The 13,985-nt window shown below is 38.3% G+C and overlaps 1 protein-coding gene across 1 annotated transcript; it reads left to right on the top strand.

Moving 5' to 3' along the window:
* Positions 1-2,743: 2,743 nt before the first annotated feature.
* Positions 2,744-3,691, top strand: LOC125146945 (olfactory receptor 6M1-like). The gene is given in 1 exon segment (XM_047823874.1): positions 2,744-3,691. A coding segment is annotated over 1 exon segment (948 nt).
* The last annotated feature ends 10,294 nt before the right edge of the window (positions 3,692-13,985 follow it).

Genomic DNA, 13,985 nt, shown 5'->3' with positions numbered 1-13,985 from the left:
TGACTCTTACAATACCAGACAGGAATCAAGCTCCCATCAGGCTCATCAAAGACTACAGAGGCAAGAAGGAAAACGATGACAGTACAGATGTTGTGAAACAATTGGCTAGTTGAATGGAAGGAACAATGGAGTAGATGACAGGCAGTTCGTGAGAATGCACATCAGTGTGTCTTAACACCCACTCATCTCTGGTGTTGTCAGTAAGGAGGGTGGGAAGGGAGAAATGAAGGGAATTTCAAAGCATTTCTACTTGTACACATACCATGCTCTATTCTGTCTTTGTATTAGACCTTAGTAACATTAACACATGTCCACCCAGATAGGTTATGCCTTCTTGTGCTGTAGAAATCAGTCTGGAAGTTTGTTACCTGGATGCAGCAGCAGTGGGGGGAGGGAACAATATTATCGTATTAGTGGTGGAAACGCACCGGCTGGTACCAAGACCCTATTTCAATAGATCAGACCCTTTAAGGTCCTGTGATTACTTAAAAGCAGTTTGGTCTTGAAATAAATGAATGGTGAATACAAATAATGAGCAACTACAAGGACCAGAAAAGTCACAGCAAACTTTTCAAATGGAAATCCATCAAAAACAAAAGTCTTCAAGGAAAAATACTCCTACAGGAATGCAAGCCGGTGCAGCCATTCTGGAAAACAGTGTGAAGGTTCCTCAAAAAACTAAACATAGAACTACCTTACGACCCAGCAATTACACTACTAGGCATTTATCCACGGGATACAGGTGTGCTGTTGAAAAGGGACACATGCACCCCCATGTTTATAGCAGCACTATTAACAACAGCCAAAGTATGGAAAGAGCCCAAATGACCATTGATGGATGAATGGATAAAGAATATGTGGTATATATATACAGTGGAGTATTACTCGGCAATGAAAAGAATGAAATCTTGCCATTTGCAACTACCTGGATGGAACTGGAGAGTATTATGCTAAGTGAAATTGGTCAGAGAAAGCCCAAAATCATATGACCTCACTCATATGAGGACTTTAAGAGACAAAACAGATGAACATAAAGGGAAGAGAAACAAAAATAATATAAAAACAGGGAGGGGGACAAAACAGAAAAGACTCATAAATATGGAGAACAAACTGAGGGTTACAGGAGGGGTTGTGGGAGGAGGGGTGGGCTAAGTGGGGAAGGGGCACTAAGGAATCTACTCCTGAAATCACTGTTGCACTGTATGCTAACTAATTTGGATGTACATTTAAAAAAATAAAAAATAAAACAAGTTCAAAACAAAAAAGAAAAAAGAAAAAAAGGAAAAATACTCCTAGGAATTACATTTCAGAAAAAGAAAGTGACCTTCTTTCAAGACGAACTCAGTGGGTTCCACACCTAGAGACAACCTAGTTCAGGTTCATTATTGGTCATTTGAACCAATTTCATTTTAACATAAAACTAAAGGATTAGCGGGGTGCCTGGGTGGCGCAGTCGGTTAAGCGTCCGACTTCAGCCAGGTCACGATCTCGCGGTCCGTGAGTTTGAGCCCCGCGTCAGGCTCTGGGCTGATGGCTCGGAGCCTGGAGCCTGTTTCCGATTCTGTGTCTCCCTCTCTCTCTGCCCCTCCCCCATTCATGCTCTGTCTCTCTCTGTCCCAAAAATAAATAAACGTTGAAAAAAAAATTAAAAAAAAAAAAACAAAACTAAAGGATTAGCTACAAGATAAATTCAGCTTCACTGAACTATACAGATGCGTAGTACATGTTCAGCACCCCTGAGCCGTATTCCAAGATGAGCATTTCCAACAACATCATCTGCGTTCACTTTTTCACTACTATTAACAAGCTGATTGTCCAAATTGCTGAAAACAATGTGAGGTATAAGAGACCGATTTAAGACAACCTGTAAGAATTCCCAGTCAAGGAATGGAAGGGAAAAGCTTTGGTATTCTTTTGGATCCTGCCATACACATGGCATTGCAGGGAACAGAAAAGAAACACACTGATCATTTTCCCAGTAGAGGTTTTTCGAATGTCTGAAATAGGTTATGCCAATGATGAACCATATATCATGCACCTACTTGCTCTGTAACAGTGTAGACATCAAAACCTTATACCGGTATAAAAAATAAAAACAAAGAAAAACTATGTGGCCTTATAGAGATCAATTATTATCACATCAGAACAACTCGGGGACAACCAGATATCACCTCGAGACCAATGCAATACCAATTACAAAAGTGAGGAGAGACAAATACAGGTTCCCTTTCATTTGACTCTCTTGGTCAGTTTCTTAGTTTCTGCTCTTTTATGTAGATGATACTTGAAGTGTTGAAATGACTTGGAGAAAAGTAACTCAACTTTTATTAACATTCCTTTTTACCATTTTGCAAATGGACTGATGAGGATTAAGGATTATCTCTTCTCAGGCACAGAACTTAGCTAGGAAAACAGTAGATCAGGAAGAATAAAAGAGAGAAGGGAAGGAGCACGGGGTCCAAGAGATGACCATCGTAAAGGCTAGAGCTTAATGAGACCATGGAGAAAATGTCATTCAACCAAAAACGTTAAATGTGAGAATACCAAGGTTAGAAGATGTCATGTAACTTATCCAAGGTTCTATATTAGAGTGAGTGGTAGGATGAAATCAATCTACGCTTCATTCAAAGCTTTTACTACTTTACATTTATCACTGATACTGAGGATTGAAAACTCATTTAAGCTGATTTTCATTTCCATAATTTTTTTTCAGAGAAGCACTGCCCACTAAGTATTGCATGCCATGGATATGCAAAATCAGACCACAGTGACTGAATTCACCCTGACTGCCTTCCCTGTTATCTAGAAGCTTCAGATCTCCCTCTTTGTGGTCCTCTTGTTTATTTACATGTTAACTCTCACAGGAAATATTGTCATCATTTCCCTAATATGGGCTGATAATCGCCTCCAAACCCCAATGTACTTCTTCCTCAGTAATTTGTCATTTCTGGACATTTTATACACTACCTCAGTTACCCCAAAGCTATTAGCTTGTCTTCTAGAGGACAGGAAGACCATATCTTTTGCTGCCTGCATGATTCAAATATACTTTTTCTTTTTCTTGGGGACAGTGGAGTTTATCCTCCTAGCGGTGATGTCCTTTGACCGCTACGTGGCCATCTGTAACCCCCTGCGCTATACCATCATCATGAACAGCAACATCTGTCTCCTACTGGTTCTGGGATGCTGGGTAGGAGCCTTCTTCTCAGTGCTGTGCCCAATTATTGTGGTGTCCAGACTGCCCTACTGTTATAAAGAAATCAGTCATTTTTTCTGTGACATTGCCCCTCTGCTACAGGTGGCCTGCATAGACACTCATTTCATTGAGATGATCAACTTCCTCTTATCTTCCCTCGTCCTCCTGACCTCGCTGGTACTCACCATTGTGTCTTACACCTACATCATTTCTACCATTTTGCGCATCCCCTCAGCCCAAGGACGTCAGAAGGCATTTTCCACCTGTGCTTCTCACATCACGGTCGTCTCCATTGCCTATGGGAGCAACATCTTCATGTATGTGAGGCCCAGCCAGAGCCGTTCGCTGGATTTTGACAAAGTGACTGCTGTCATGACTGTAATGGTGACCCCTCTTCTGAACCCTTTCATTTACAGTCTGAGAAATGAAAAGGTAAAAGAAGTTTTGAGAGAAGCAATCAACAAAATTATATCCTTATTACACAAGAGAACCTGAACGTTCGTTTGTTAAGAATGGCTTTTTTTTCAACTCTTGGACTCTATGTGGAGAAAAGCATGCTCAAAGACCATAAAATCACAGATTTGTGGGAAGATATAAAAAGGCTTCATGTCACATCAGATACAAAGTATTGTAGTCAAGGTGCAGAGCAGACAATTCGACCATAGAGAAAATAATATGTTTGAGCCCTTTTTTGGGCAATTCATGCACAGGATAACATAAATTAATGACAAATACTTATGTCAAAAATCTGAAATTTAAGCCTGGCTCTATTATTTTTTTATCCCGTGAAACTTAGCCTATCTGAACCTTAGTTTACTCATCAGTAAAGTAAGAAATAGTTTATGCCTTTCCTGTCTCTTTTTTTTTTTTTACTTTTTACTATAGGCTTAACCAAGATAGCCTAAGAAAACCAAACACAGGGGCGCCTGGGTGGCTCAGTCGGTTGAGCGTCTGACTTCAGCTCAGGTCACAATCTCACGGTTCGTGAGTTCGAGCCCTGCATCAGGCTCTGGGCTGATGGCTCAGAGCCTGGAGCCTGCTTCCGATCCTGTGTCTCCCTGTCTCTCTGCCCCTCCCCCATTCATGCTCTGTCTCTCTCTGTCTCAAAAATAAATAAACATTAAAAAAAAAATTAAAAAAAAAGAAAACCAGGGGCGCCTGGGTGGCGCAGTCGGTTAAGCGTCCGACTTCAGCCTGGTCACGATCTCGCGGTCCGGGAGTTCGAGCCCCGCGTCAGGCTCTGGGCTGATGGCTCGGAGCCTGGAGCCTGTTTCCAATTCTGTGTCTCCCTCTCTCTCTGCGCCTCCCCCATTCATGCTCTGTCTCTCTCTGTCCCAAAAATAAATAAACATTGAAAAAAAATTAAAAAAAAAAAGAAAACCAAACACAGGTAAATATAAAATAATGCTCCCTCTCAGTATTTAAGATGATGAAAGATGATTGGCTTCATTCTTGACAGCTAAATACTATAGAAAAATATAGTAGGAGTAGTAATACAAAAATAAGGAAGAGCGGTAACATATCCCAGGGTTTCTATACCGTGCCTAAATAGGAACTTATGTATCGATATACATGGAATTTATAAGAATATATATTATAACTCCTCTCAGTTCAAAATCCAAATTCCTGGAAAGAGGGTGCAATTGGCCCAATCGAAGTGAGATGTCCTCCCCTGATTCGGTTCTTTGTAAGAGGAAAGATTGGCAAAGAGTTACATTGCCTTCTGTTCTTACCATCACTGAACAGGTGCTATGGGACAAGTACAATGAAAGACAGTGTAAATACAGGAATAAGACAATAAGCATCTGTGAGATCAAAATAGGTTATGACTAGAGTGGTCATTAACCTTCTAGCTGCATGAACAAAGACTGACACCTTAAGAACTGACGTGACTCTATCTTGGGAAAACAGGCAGAGAATGTGCTGCCTTAAGGACGATTCAGAATGTCATAAAGGAACACCATCCATCCTAAGAGATTGCAGCAAACAAATGTCTAAAGATCAGAAGAAACTAGAACAATATCACCAGGAATGAAGCACTCATATAACGATCTGCTATGCACTCATTACCAGACACTAAATGAGATGGGATTTAGAAAGTTACTATATTAGCTTCCTAATGCTGCCATAACAAAGTTAGCAGCTTAAAATAACACAGATTTATCATCTGACTGTTTGGTGGGTCACAAGTTCAATACAAGCCTCCCCAGCCCAAATTCAGCAGGCTGCATTCCTTTCCAGGGGCTCTAGGGGAAAATCCATTCCCTATCCATCTGACTCGTTGACAGAATTCCCTTCCTTGAAGCTGTGGGACCAAGGTCCTGTTTTCTTGCTTGCTGGCTATCACCCAAGGGCCGTTCCCAGTTTCTAGAAGATGCTTCAGTTCTTGACTCATGGCCCCCCTTCCTCTACCTTCAAAGCCAACAATAGCAGGACATGTACCTCTCAAGTCTCAAATCTCTCCTTCTTCCATCTCCCCTATGACTTGGCTGACAAAGTTCTCCACTTTTAAGGGCTCATTGGATAGGAGTGGGCCCGCCCTAATATCCAGAATAATATCACCAACTCAAAGTCCTTTTCCTGCATTACATTTACAAAATCCTTTCTGCCAAGTAAAGTAACATATTCACAGATTCTGGGGATTAGGACATGAATATCTTTAGGTGCCATTATTCTGCTTGCCAGCATTATGTTGCTAGTGGTCATGATCCAAGAAAGGAAAAAATAAAGAACAGAGCACAGTAGGATTTTTTAAAGCCAATATTAAATCCTAAACTCTCTCATTGTCATCACTTAAAACCAGAAGTATTTATAAACCCCAGATAATGACAGACTAGAAAAAAATCAGCAAAATATCTGGGCAATGCATATTTTAAATTAACCATGTTTGTTTTTCTTTAAATTATTGTTAGGCAGAGATGATATAGTGTCTCTTTGTGCTGTTTTCCTGGTTTTCATGAGTTCCCATGTTACTCAATACCCCTATTCTAGTATCATTAATACAGAAAAGAAAAACTGGAGTGCATAAGGGAAATGAAGCATAAGTTTGGTCCCCACCTGGGGCTGGCCCCAGGTTGGCCAGGCTTGCAACTGCAAATATAAAAAGACTTCATAAACTCTGAAAAATAACACAAATATACTGTTTTACTTTGATGTTGATTATTATTCTTATGATCAACACTTCTTTAATGTTTATTTATTTTGAGAGAGAGAGATAGCATCCGTGGGGAGGGGGGGGGACAGAGAAAGAGGGAGAGAGAGAATCCCAAGCAGACTCACCACTGTCAGCACAGAGACTGATACAGGGTCCAGTCCCACAAACCGTGAGATCATGACCTGAGCCAAAACCAGAGTTGGACACTTAACCAACTGAGCCACCCAAGCACCCCATGATCAATGTTGTTATAAGAGAGGATAATAATAGCAGTTTCTACATTGATTCTAATAAGTTAAGTTAGTACAAAGATGACTGAGAAGTAGTCAAGTTTAAAACTTAGTGATAGTTTAAGAGTTTGGATTGACAGTCAATGTCAGTTTGAGATAATTGTTTCTTGTCGGGTAACAATGTTTTCTTTTCCTGTCTAATATTAGTTGAATTTATGGTTGTTTGGGTTAGTTTTGGCTCAAGATCTGTCCCAAATTTTGGGACACCTGTAAAGTCCCTTACTTTTCCCATATTCAACCATGACAAGGCATTTTACCTTTTTCAATATGAGAGAAGGAAAAGGAATAGACCAAAAGAGCCAGTAGAAAATTCAAAGCACATCCACTTGCTGGATAAGCTAGATAACTTCCTCCAACTATGGATGAAGGGCATCCCAACCAGGGAAACACTGTCAAATGTAATGAGTTTAATGAATTCACTGATCCTTCCACTTGCCAGGTAATTCTCACGTCCTCCTTCCTCCTGACTCAGTTGTAATACAATATTCAGCAACAACAACTGTGAACATACACCTCAATCACATCACAAGAATGCGATAAAACATACCAAATTATTGTCATCGGTAGTCAAGAGTTTAGATAAGCTACTCCGTTTGGCACCCATTTGGCCAAGCAGCCTGCTGTGACTTTAAACTGACACTAGTCCCCTCATGTAAGCACACGCCCTAGATAGCAGTCTGCGGAGTCACAGACATAGGTCACTTTCTGACACGACCTCCCCCACGGTTCTTGTGCTCAACCATCTTCCCCATCCACCAGCACCTTCCCTTTATGCGCCCTTTCAACAAGGCCCCAGTGTAACTTACCAAAACTCACTCTTTTGGTTACAATTGACCAATGTGGCTTTAGCCCGGGAACCCCAAAGCCCTCCAGGTTCTAATGAAGGCATATGCCCCGGGTGATTCCTCTCTGTCTGCATTCTGCCTCCAAGAGAAGCCCCCCCAAGGTATGTCAGGTGCCTCCTCCAAGACTTGTGAGTAATAAACTCTATCATAACTCCTCTTGTGGTCTGTTCGACTGCAGCTCACCCTCGGCAGGCACCCTCTTCTCCACTTAAGAAATGTTAACTTGACAAATTAATAACAGGGGGGTACAACCACAGACGAGTGTTTGCTTCATTCTTGAAATATACTAAAATGTGTGTGTGTGTGTGTACACACGTGGTACATTTCAGAGTTGTGTATTTTGTCTGATATCTTTAAAAACTCTTTATTATTTATAAAAAACAATTGTTTATTGTTTATAAAAAACAATTATTTATCATCTAGAATTGCTGCCTTATCCCAAGGATGTTCTTTAACATTAACAAGGGATTCATTCAGTAATACACTTTCTTTTTTTAATGTTTTATTTATTTATTTATTTATTTATTTATTCATTATTTATTTATTTTTGAGAAAGACAGAGAGAGTGAGCGTAAGTGGGAGAGGGGCAGAGAGAGGGAAACACAGAATCTGAAGCAGGCTCCAGGCTCCGAGCTGTCAGCACAGAGCCCCACACAGGTCTCAAACTCATGAACCATGAGATCATGACCTGAGCCAAAGTCAGACTCTTAACCTACTGAGCCACCCTCGGGCCCCAAGATGCTTTCTGATTTTCAGCATTTGGCACTAAATAAGGCTCCTCTTTTTAAAATATGATAATGTCAAAAATAATAATGTGTAAGTTCTTTCTGGTTACAAAATTTATAGTAATGAATAGTTTTTTAAATCTTACCTTCTTTTAGGTTTTTTAGCCATTCTGAGCACAGACCTTGAAAAGAAACGACCATCACATAACCATGTAATTATTGGGTTTTTTGTTTATTTTCTTTAATGTTCATTTATTTAGTTTTGAGAGAGAGAGAGAGAGAGACCAAAAGCAGAGGAGATGCGGAGAGAGAGGGAGACACAGAATCTGAAGCAGGCTCCAGGCTCTGAGCTGTCAGCACAGAGCCTGACGTGGGGCCCAAACCCACAGACCATGAGATCATGACCTGAGCTTAAGTCGGACGCTTAACCAACTGAGCCACCCAGGCTCCCCAACCATCAATTATTGTAAAAAAGAGGAACTTGAAATAACATGGTAAATAAGAGAACACTATATATGACCAGTAGATAAAATATCAAGTTATTCTATTGCTATTAATAATTATATAGTCTCTTCATGTGCTGAAATGCATGCATACGCCCTCCTGACGTAGAACTGAACTCAGAGTCATCACCTAACTTTAGGAGAGTATATAAAAAGTGCAGTGTATCATTTCACTTGTGTAGGCAAACACGTCTCATCCCATGTAGGCCACAGAGAATACGACTGATTTGGGCAAGGCTATATTCTGCATGAATCCTGGAAATTAGTTTCCTCTCATTAGTACTTACACTTACTACGTTCATCCCATTAAATCCAAGAAAGAGGTTATTCTGCTATGGTTATAGCAATGAATTAAGAGGTGGAAATGAAATGATAAAAAACAAGAAACAGCTTGGTGGAAAAAGTTGTCTGGGATTGCTAGACCCTGGCATACAGTATACCCTCACTGCCCCCTTTTCTTGAGTAGGTAATACAAGCTATAGCAACTTGTCCCTGTATTCTCTTGTCATGCAGGGGCAAACTGCGAATCAATGATAAAAGGTGACTAAACAAAATCTCCTAGCCTTGAAGTAAATAATGTTAAATCATCTTTTTATTTAAAATGGTATTTCAGGGCACCTGGGTGGATCAGTGAGTTGAGCGTCTGACTTCAGCTCAGGTCATGGACTCATGGCTTGTGGGTTCAAGCCCTGCGTCGGGCTCTATCCTGACAGCTCAGAGCCTGCAGCCTGCTTCGGATTCCGTGTCTTCCTCTCTCTCTCTGCCCCTCCCCTGCTCATGTTCTGTCTAAATTTGTCTCTCAAAGATAAATAAACTTTAAAAGAAATTTTTTACTGATATTTCAAAGGGAAGTATGAAATATTTTAAATTGAGTAACAATGAAAATAAAACACAGCTAATTACTGCCTGTGGAATAATTTCCACATTTAAATTCATTTATCAACAATTTTTTATAAACTTTAAAATAAAACAACTGAACATTAAACTCAACAGAATAGGAAAAGAGGGATAGAACGAATAAACAACAACAAAAAAGTGGAAATTATAAAGATAATTTCAGATATAAATGAAATAGGACTATATACAAATGACAACAACAACAAAAACCCACAAACCAAAACCCAGTTCTGAGAAAAGCTTTCTAACATAAGTACACCCCTGTCAAGATTTATCAGTGGTAGAGAGAAAGTAAAGAGAGAAAAGATAAAAAAAATAAATGAAATATAGAATAAAAAGTAGAAAATACAGATACAAGCATGGAATAAATTTTAAAATCCAGATGAGTTTTAAATAAAGATATTAAAACCTGAGATTCAATACACGAATTCCCAAAAGAATACAAAATGTCAAAAGGTGTACTGAGAGAAATAGAAAACATAAACAGGCAAATTAGCGTTTATGTATATCAAAATAATCATTTAAAACTCCCAGCAAATGAGGAGCAGAAAACCATATAGATGACTTCTGACAAATTTGGGTAAGCAAATAATTCCTATCTTATAGAAAATATTCCAGATAATAGAATTTTAAAACATCTATTGACAAAATCAGGGCACCTGGGAGGCTCAGTCAGTTAAGCTTCTGATTTCAGTTCAGCTCATGATCTCCTGGTTTACGAGTTTGAGCCTGCATCAGGTCTGTACTGACAGCTCAGAGCCTGGAGCCTGCTTCAGATTCTGTGTCTCCCTCTCTCTCTGCCCCTCCCCTGCTCATGTTCTCTCTCTCTCTCTCTCTCTCTCTCTCCCTCCCTCTCTCTCAAAAATAAATAAAAACATTAAAAAATAAATAAGTAAAATAAAACTGACAAAATCATCAAAAAGAAAGAATAAAGTTGAGGGCATTTACAACTGATTTCAAGATTTCCAGATTTTTTATAAATACGGAGTACATGGGATCAGCATAAGGATAAGTTAAAATCAGTGAACAAAACAGAAAATTGAGAGATAAACCCACAGATATTCTTGCAAAGATGACAAGCCTAATCAAAAATCCAAGCTTTTCCAAGAAATGGTGCTGTAACAACCAAATATTCATATAAAAAAATCACAATTGCATCCGTCCATACATAAACTAAGCTAAAACCACAAAGTTCGTAGGAGAAGACACAGGGAAAAAAAAACCTGTGACCTTGGAGTAACAAACTTCTTAGAAAAGGAAAAAAAGAAAAAAAAATCAATGCTAACCTTCAAAAAACAATTTATAGAATAGATTCCATCAACATTAAAATTTCCTTCTAGTCCAAATACAAAGTTAAGTAAATGAATCAGTAAGATAAAGACTTAGAAAAATATCTGCGATACACACATTTAACAAAAAATACGTATCTTGATTATATGGAAAACTCCTACAAATCAACAATAAAAACACAATTTTTAAAACCAATCTCGTTTTCAGTACAAAGAACTCCTACAAATCAACAATAAAAAAGTTTTTTAAATGCACAATAAACTTGAACAGGAACTGTAGAGAAGACTTATTTTTGACCACTAGTAACATGAAAAGAATCTCAGCATTATTGGGCATCAAGAAAATGCATATTAACATCATATGGAGACATTTTACATCTACTAAATTAGCTAAAACTTTTTTTTTTTGAAGCAGGCAACATTAAGTGCTGGCAACGAGAATCTGAAATATAAAATTCTGGCATGAGTATAAAATAGTACAATCACTTTTGGAAATTCAGCATTTTTTGGGTAAAGTTAAACATACCTCTCTACCCTATGAGCTGACAATACTATATCTAGTACTGTATCCAATTTAACCAAGAGAAATGAAAACATAGGTCTATAGGGGCGCCTGGATGGCGCAGTCGGTTAAGCGTCGACTTCAACCAGGTCACGATCTCGCGGTCCGTGAGTTCGAGCCCCGCGTCAGGCTCTGGGCTGATGGCTCGGAGCCTGGAGCCTGTTTCCGATTCTGTCTCCCTCTCTCTCTGCCCCTCCCCCGTTCATGCTCTGCCTCTCTCTGTCCCAAAAATAAATAAACGTTGAAAAAAAAATTAAAAAAAAAATAATAAATAAAAAATAAAAAACCATAGGTCTATAAAAAAAATACTTAAGTGTGAAAAACATATTTATTCATAATAGCTCAACACTAAACATAACCCAAATGTCTATCCACAGGATACTGAATAGACAGATGTGGTATGTTTTGGCAATGGAATATTATTCAACATTAATATGGAGGAAGCTACTGAGGCATACAATAACCTGCATGAATTTTGAAAAATATGTTGAACAAAATCACCCAAATGCAAAAGAACCATATGATTACATTTTGTGAAGTCCACAAACAGGCAATTCTGACCTATGCTAATAGAAATCAGAAAATTATTGCAGGCAATGAAAGGTATACAATGACTGGGAAGGATGTGAAGGAACTTTCTAGGACAAATAAAATGTTCTATATCTTCTTTGAACAGGTAGGTGGTTTATGGTCATATACCATCATCAAAGCTTTCAAACTAAATTTTTTTTAATTTTTTTTATTTTTGAAGGAGAGAAAGACAGAGCATGAGTAGGGGAAGACCAGAGAGAGAAGAAGACACGGAATTCAAAGCAGGCTCCAGGCTCCGAACTATCAGCATAGAGCCCTATGCAGGGCTCGAACTCATGAACTGTGAGATCATGACCTGAGCCGAAGTTGGCCGCTTAACCGACTGAGCCACCCAGGTGCCCCTCAAACTAAATTTTAAAGTATGGTGCCTTTTATGTATAAATTAAACCTCAATAAAAAATTTTCTTATATCCCCACATAAGGAAAATTCCAGGCTCAGATAAATTTACAAGTGAATTTATCAAATATATAACTCACCAAGAGAACTTTTTAATGTAAAAACTCTTACTAATTTTTAATATAATTTATTGTTAACTTGACTGACAAAGCAGTATGTAAAGTTTTAAAGGCTACTTTAACTTAGATCCCACATCAGATTAGATAAGAAAGAAAAAGTATGGGCTAATCTCACCCATGAATCCAGATGAAAAAAATCTTCAAGAAAATACTAGCAAACGGGATTCAGATATGTGCAAGAGTTGGGTGTATGCCAGGAATGCAAAAATAGTTTGACATCAAAAAATCAAAAGCCACAATTTACCATGCCAACACAAACTATTTTCTTCGTAAGAGACGCAGAATATAGCTGATAATATTCAACCTCCATTAATTATAAAACTTCTTTGCAAACTAAGTCTAGAGGAAAATTGACTTAATCTGATAAACAGTATCTATATGTAACACATTCAAATATTAGCATTTTTAATAATGATACATATTCCCCCTTAAAATAACAAATGAGGGGTGCCTGAGGGGCTCAGTCAGTTAAGCATCCAACTCTTGATCTCAGCTCAGGTCTTGATATCAGGGTTGTGAGTTCAAGTCCTGAACTGGGCTCCACGTTGGGCATGGAGCCTACTTAATAAAATAAAATAAATATAACTAAACAAACAAACAAATAAAATAACAAATGAGAAAACATATCACTATTTCTATTAAATATTAAATATCATCCATTAAAGTCTAGCCTATGGAGTAAGAAAAAAGAAAAATTAGAAGGTATATGGAATGAATAAAAAGTAAGACTGTTTTGCAAGATTCAAGCACAACATGAGTGGAAAACTCTTATCTTTTTTCTCTATCACCCTTACAAACCACTTCCATCCTCAAGGTCAACTTGTGGTCCTGAATGGTTTTTGTCACTCTAGCTATTACATGTTAACCCCCAAAAATGCAAGAAGGAATAAAGGAGAAAAGGATTATTCCCTCTCTTTTAAGAAACCTTAGTAGTAGAGCCACTCAAAAATTCTATTTGCATCTGTTAGGCTAGTATTAGTCACATAGTTTCACCTATGTGAAAAAAAGATTAAGGAAATAGTCTCTTTTTTTTTTCAGGCAGCAATACACTCAACTTAAAATAGCAATAGTCATACTAAAAAGGAGAAAGATCATATATTCAAAATTGTGCAAAATATATTCTCTGACCAAAACAGAGTTAAACTAATAAAAGGGGTATGTATGAAATCCCAAAATATTTGGAAATTGTAAAACAAAGACATTAAATGATCTATGGTCCAAAGAGGAGGTCGGGTGGGAAATTTTAAAATATTTTGAATTGAATGTAAATAAAAACACAGGGGCACCTGGCTGGCTCAGTCGGGGGAGCCTGCGACTCTTGATCTCGGGGTTGTGATTTCAATACCCACGTTGGGTGTAGAGATTACTTGAAAAACAAAATCTTAGAAAAGACAAAGGAAAAGACAAAGAAAATAAA

The sequence above is a fragment of the Prionailurus viverrinus genome, chromosome D1, assembly GCF_022837055.1.
Source record: "Prionailurus viverrinus isolate Anna chromosome D1, UM_Priviv_1.0, whole genome shotgun sequence".
NCBI lineage: Eukaryota > Metazoa > Chordata > Mammalia > Carnivora > Felidae > Prionailurus > Prionailurus viverrinus.
The sequence above is the reverse complement of the archived record's forward strand: the minus strand, read 5'-3'. Positions and strand labels throughout refer to the sequence as shown.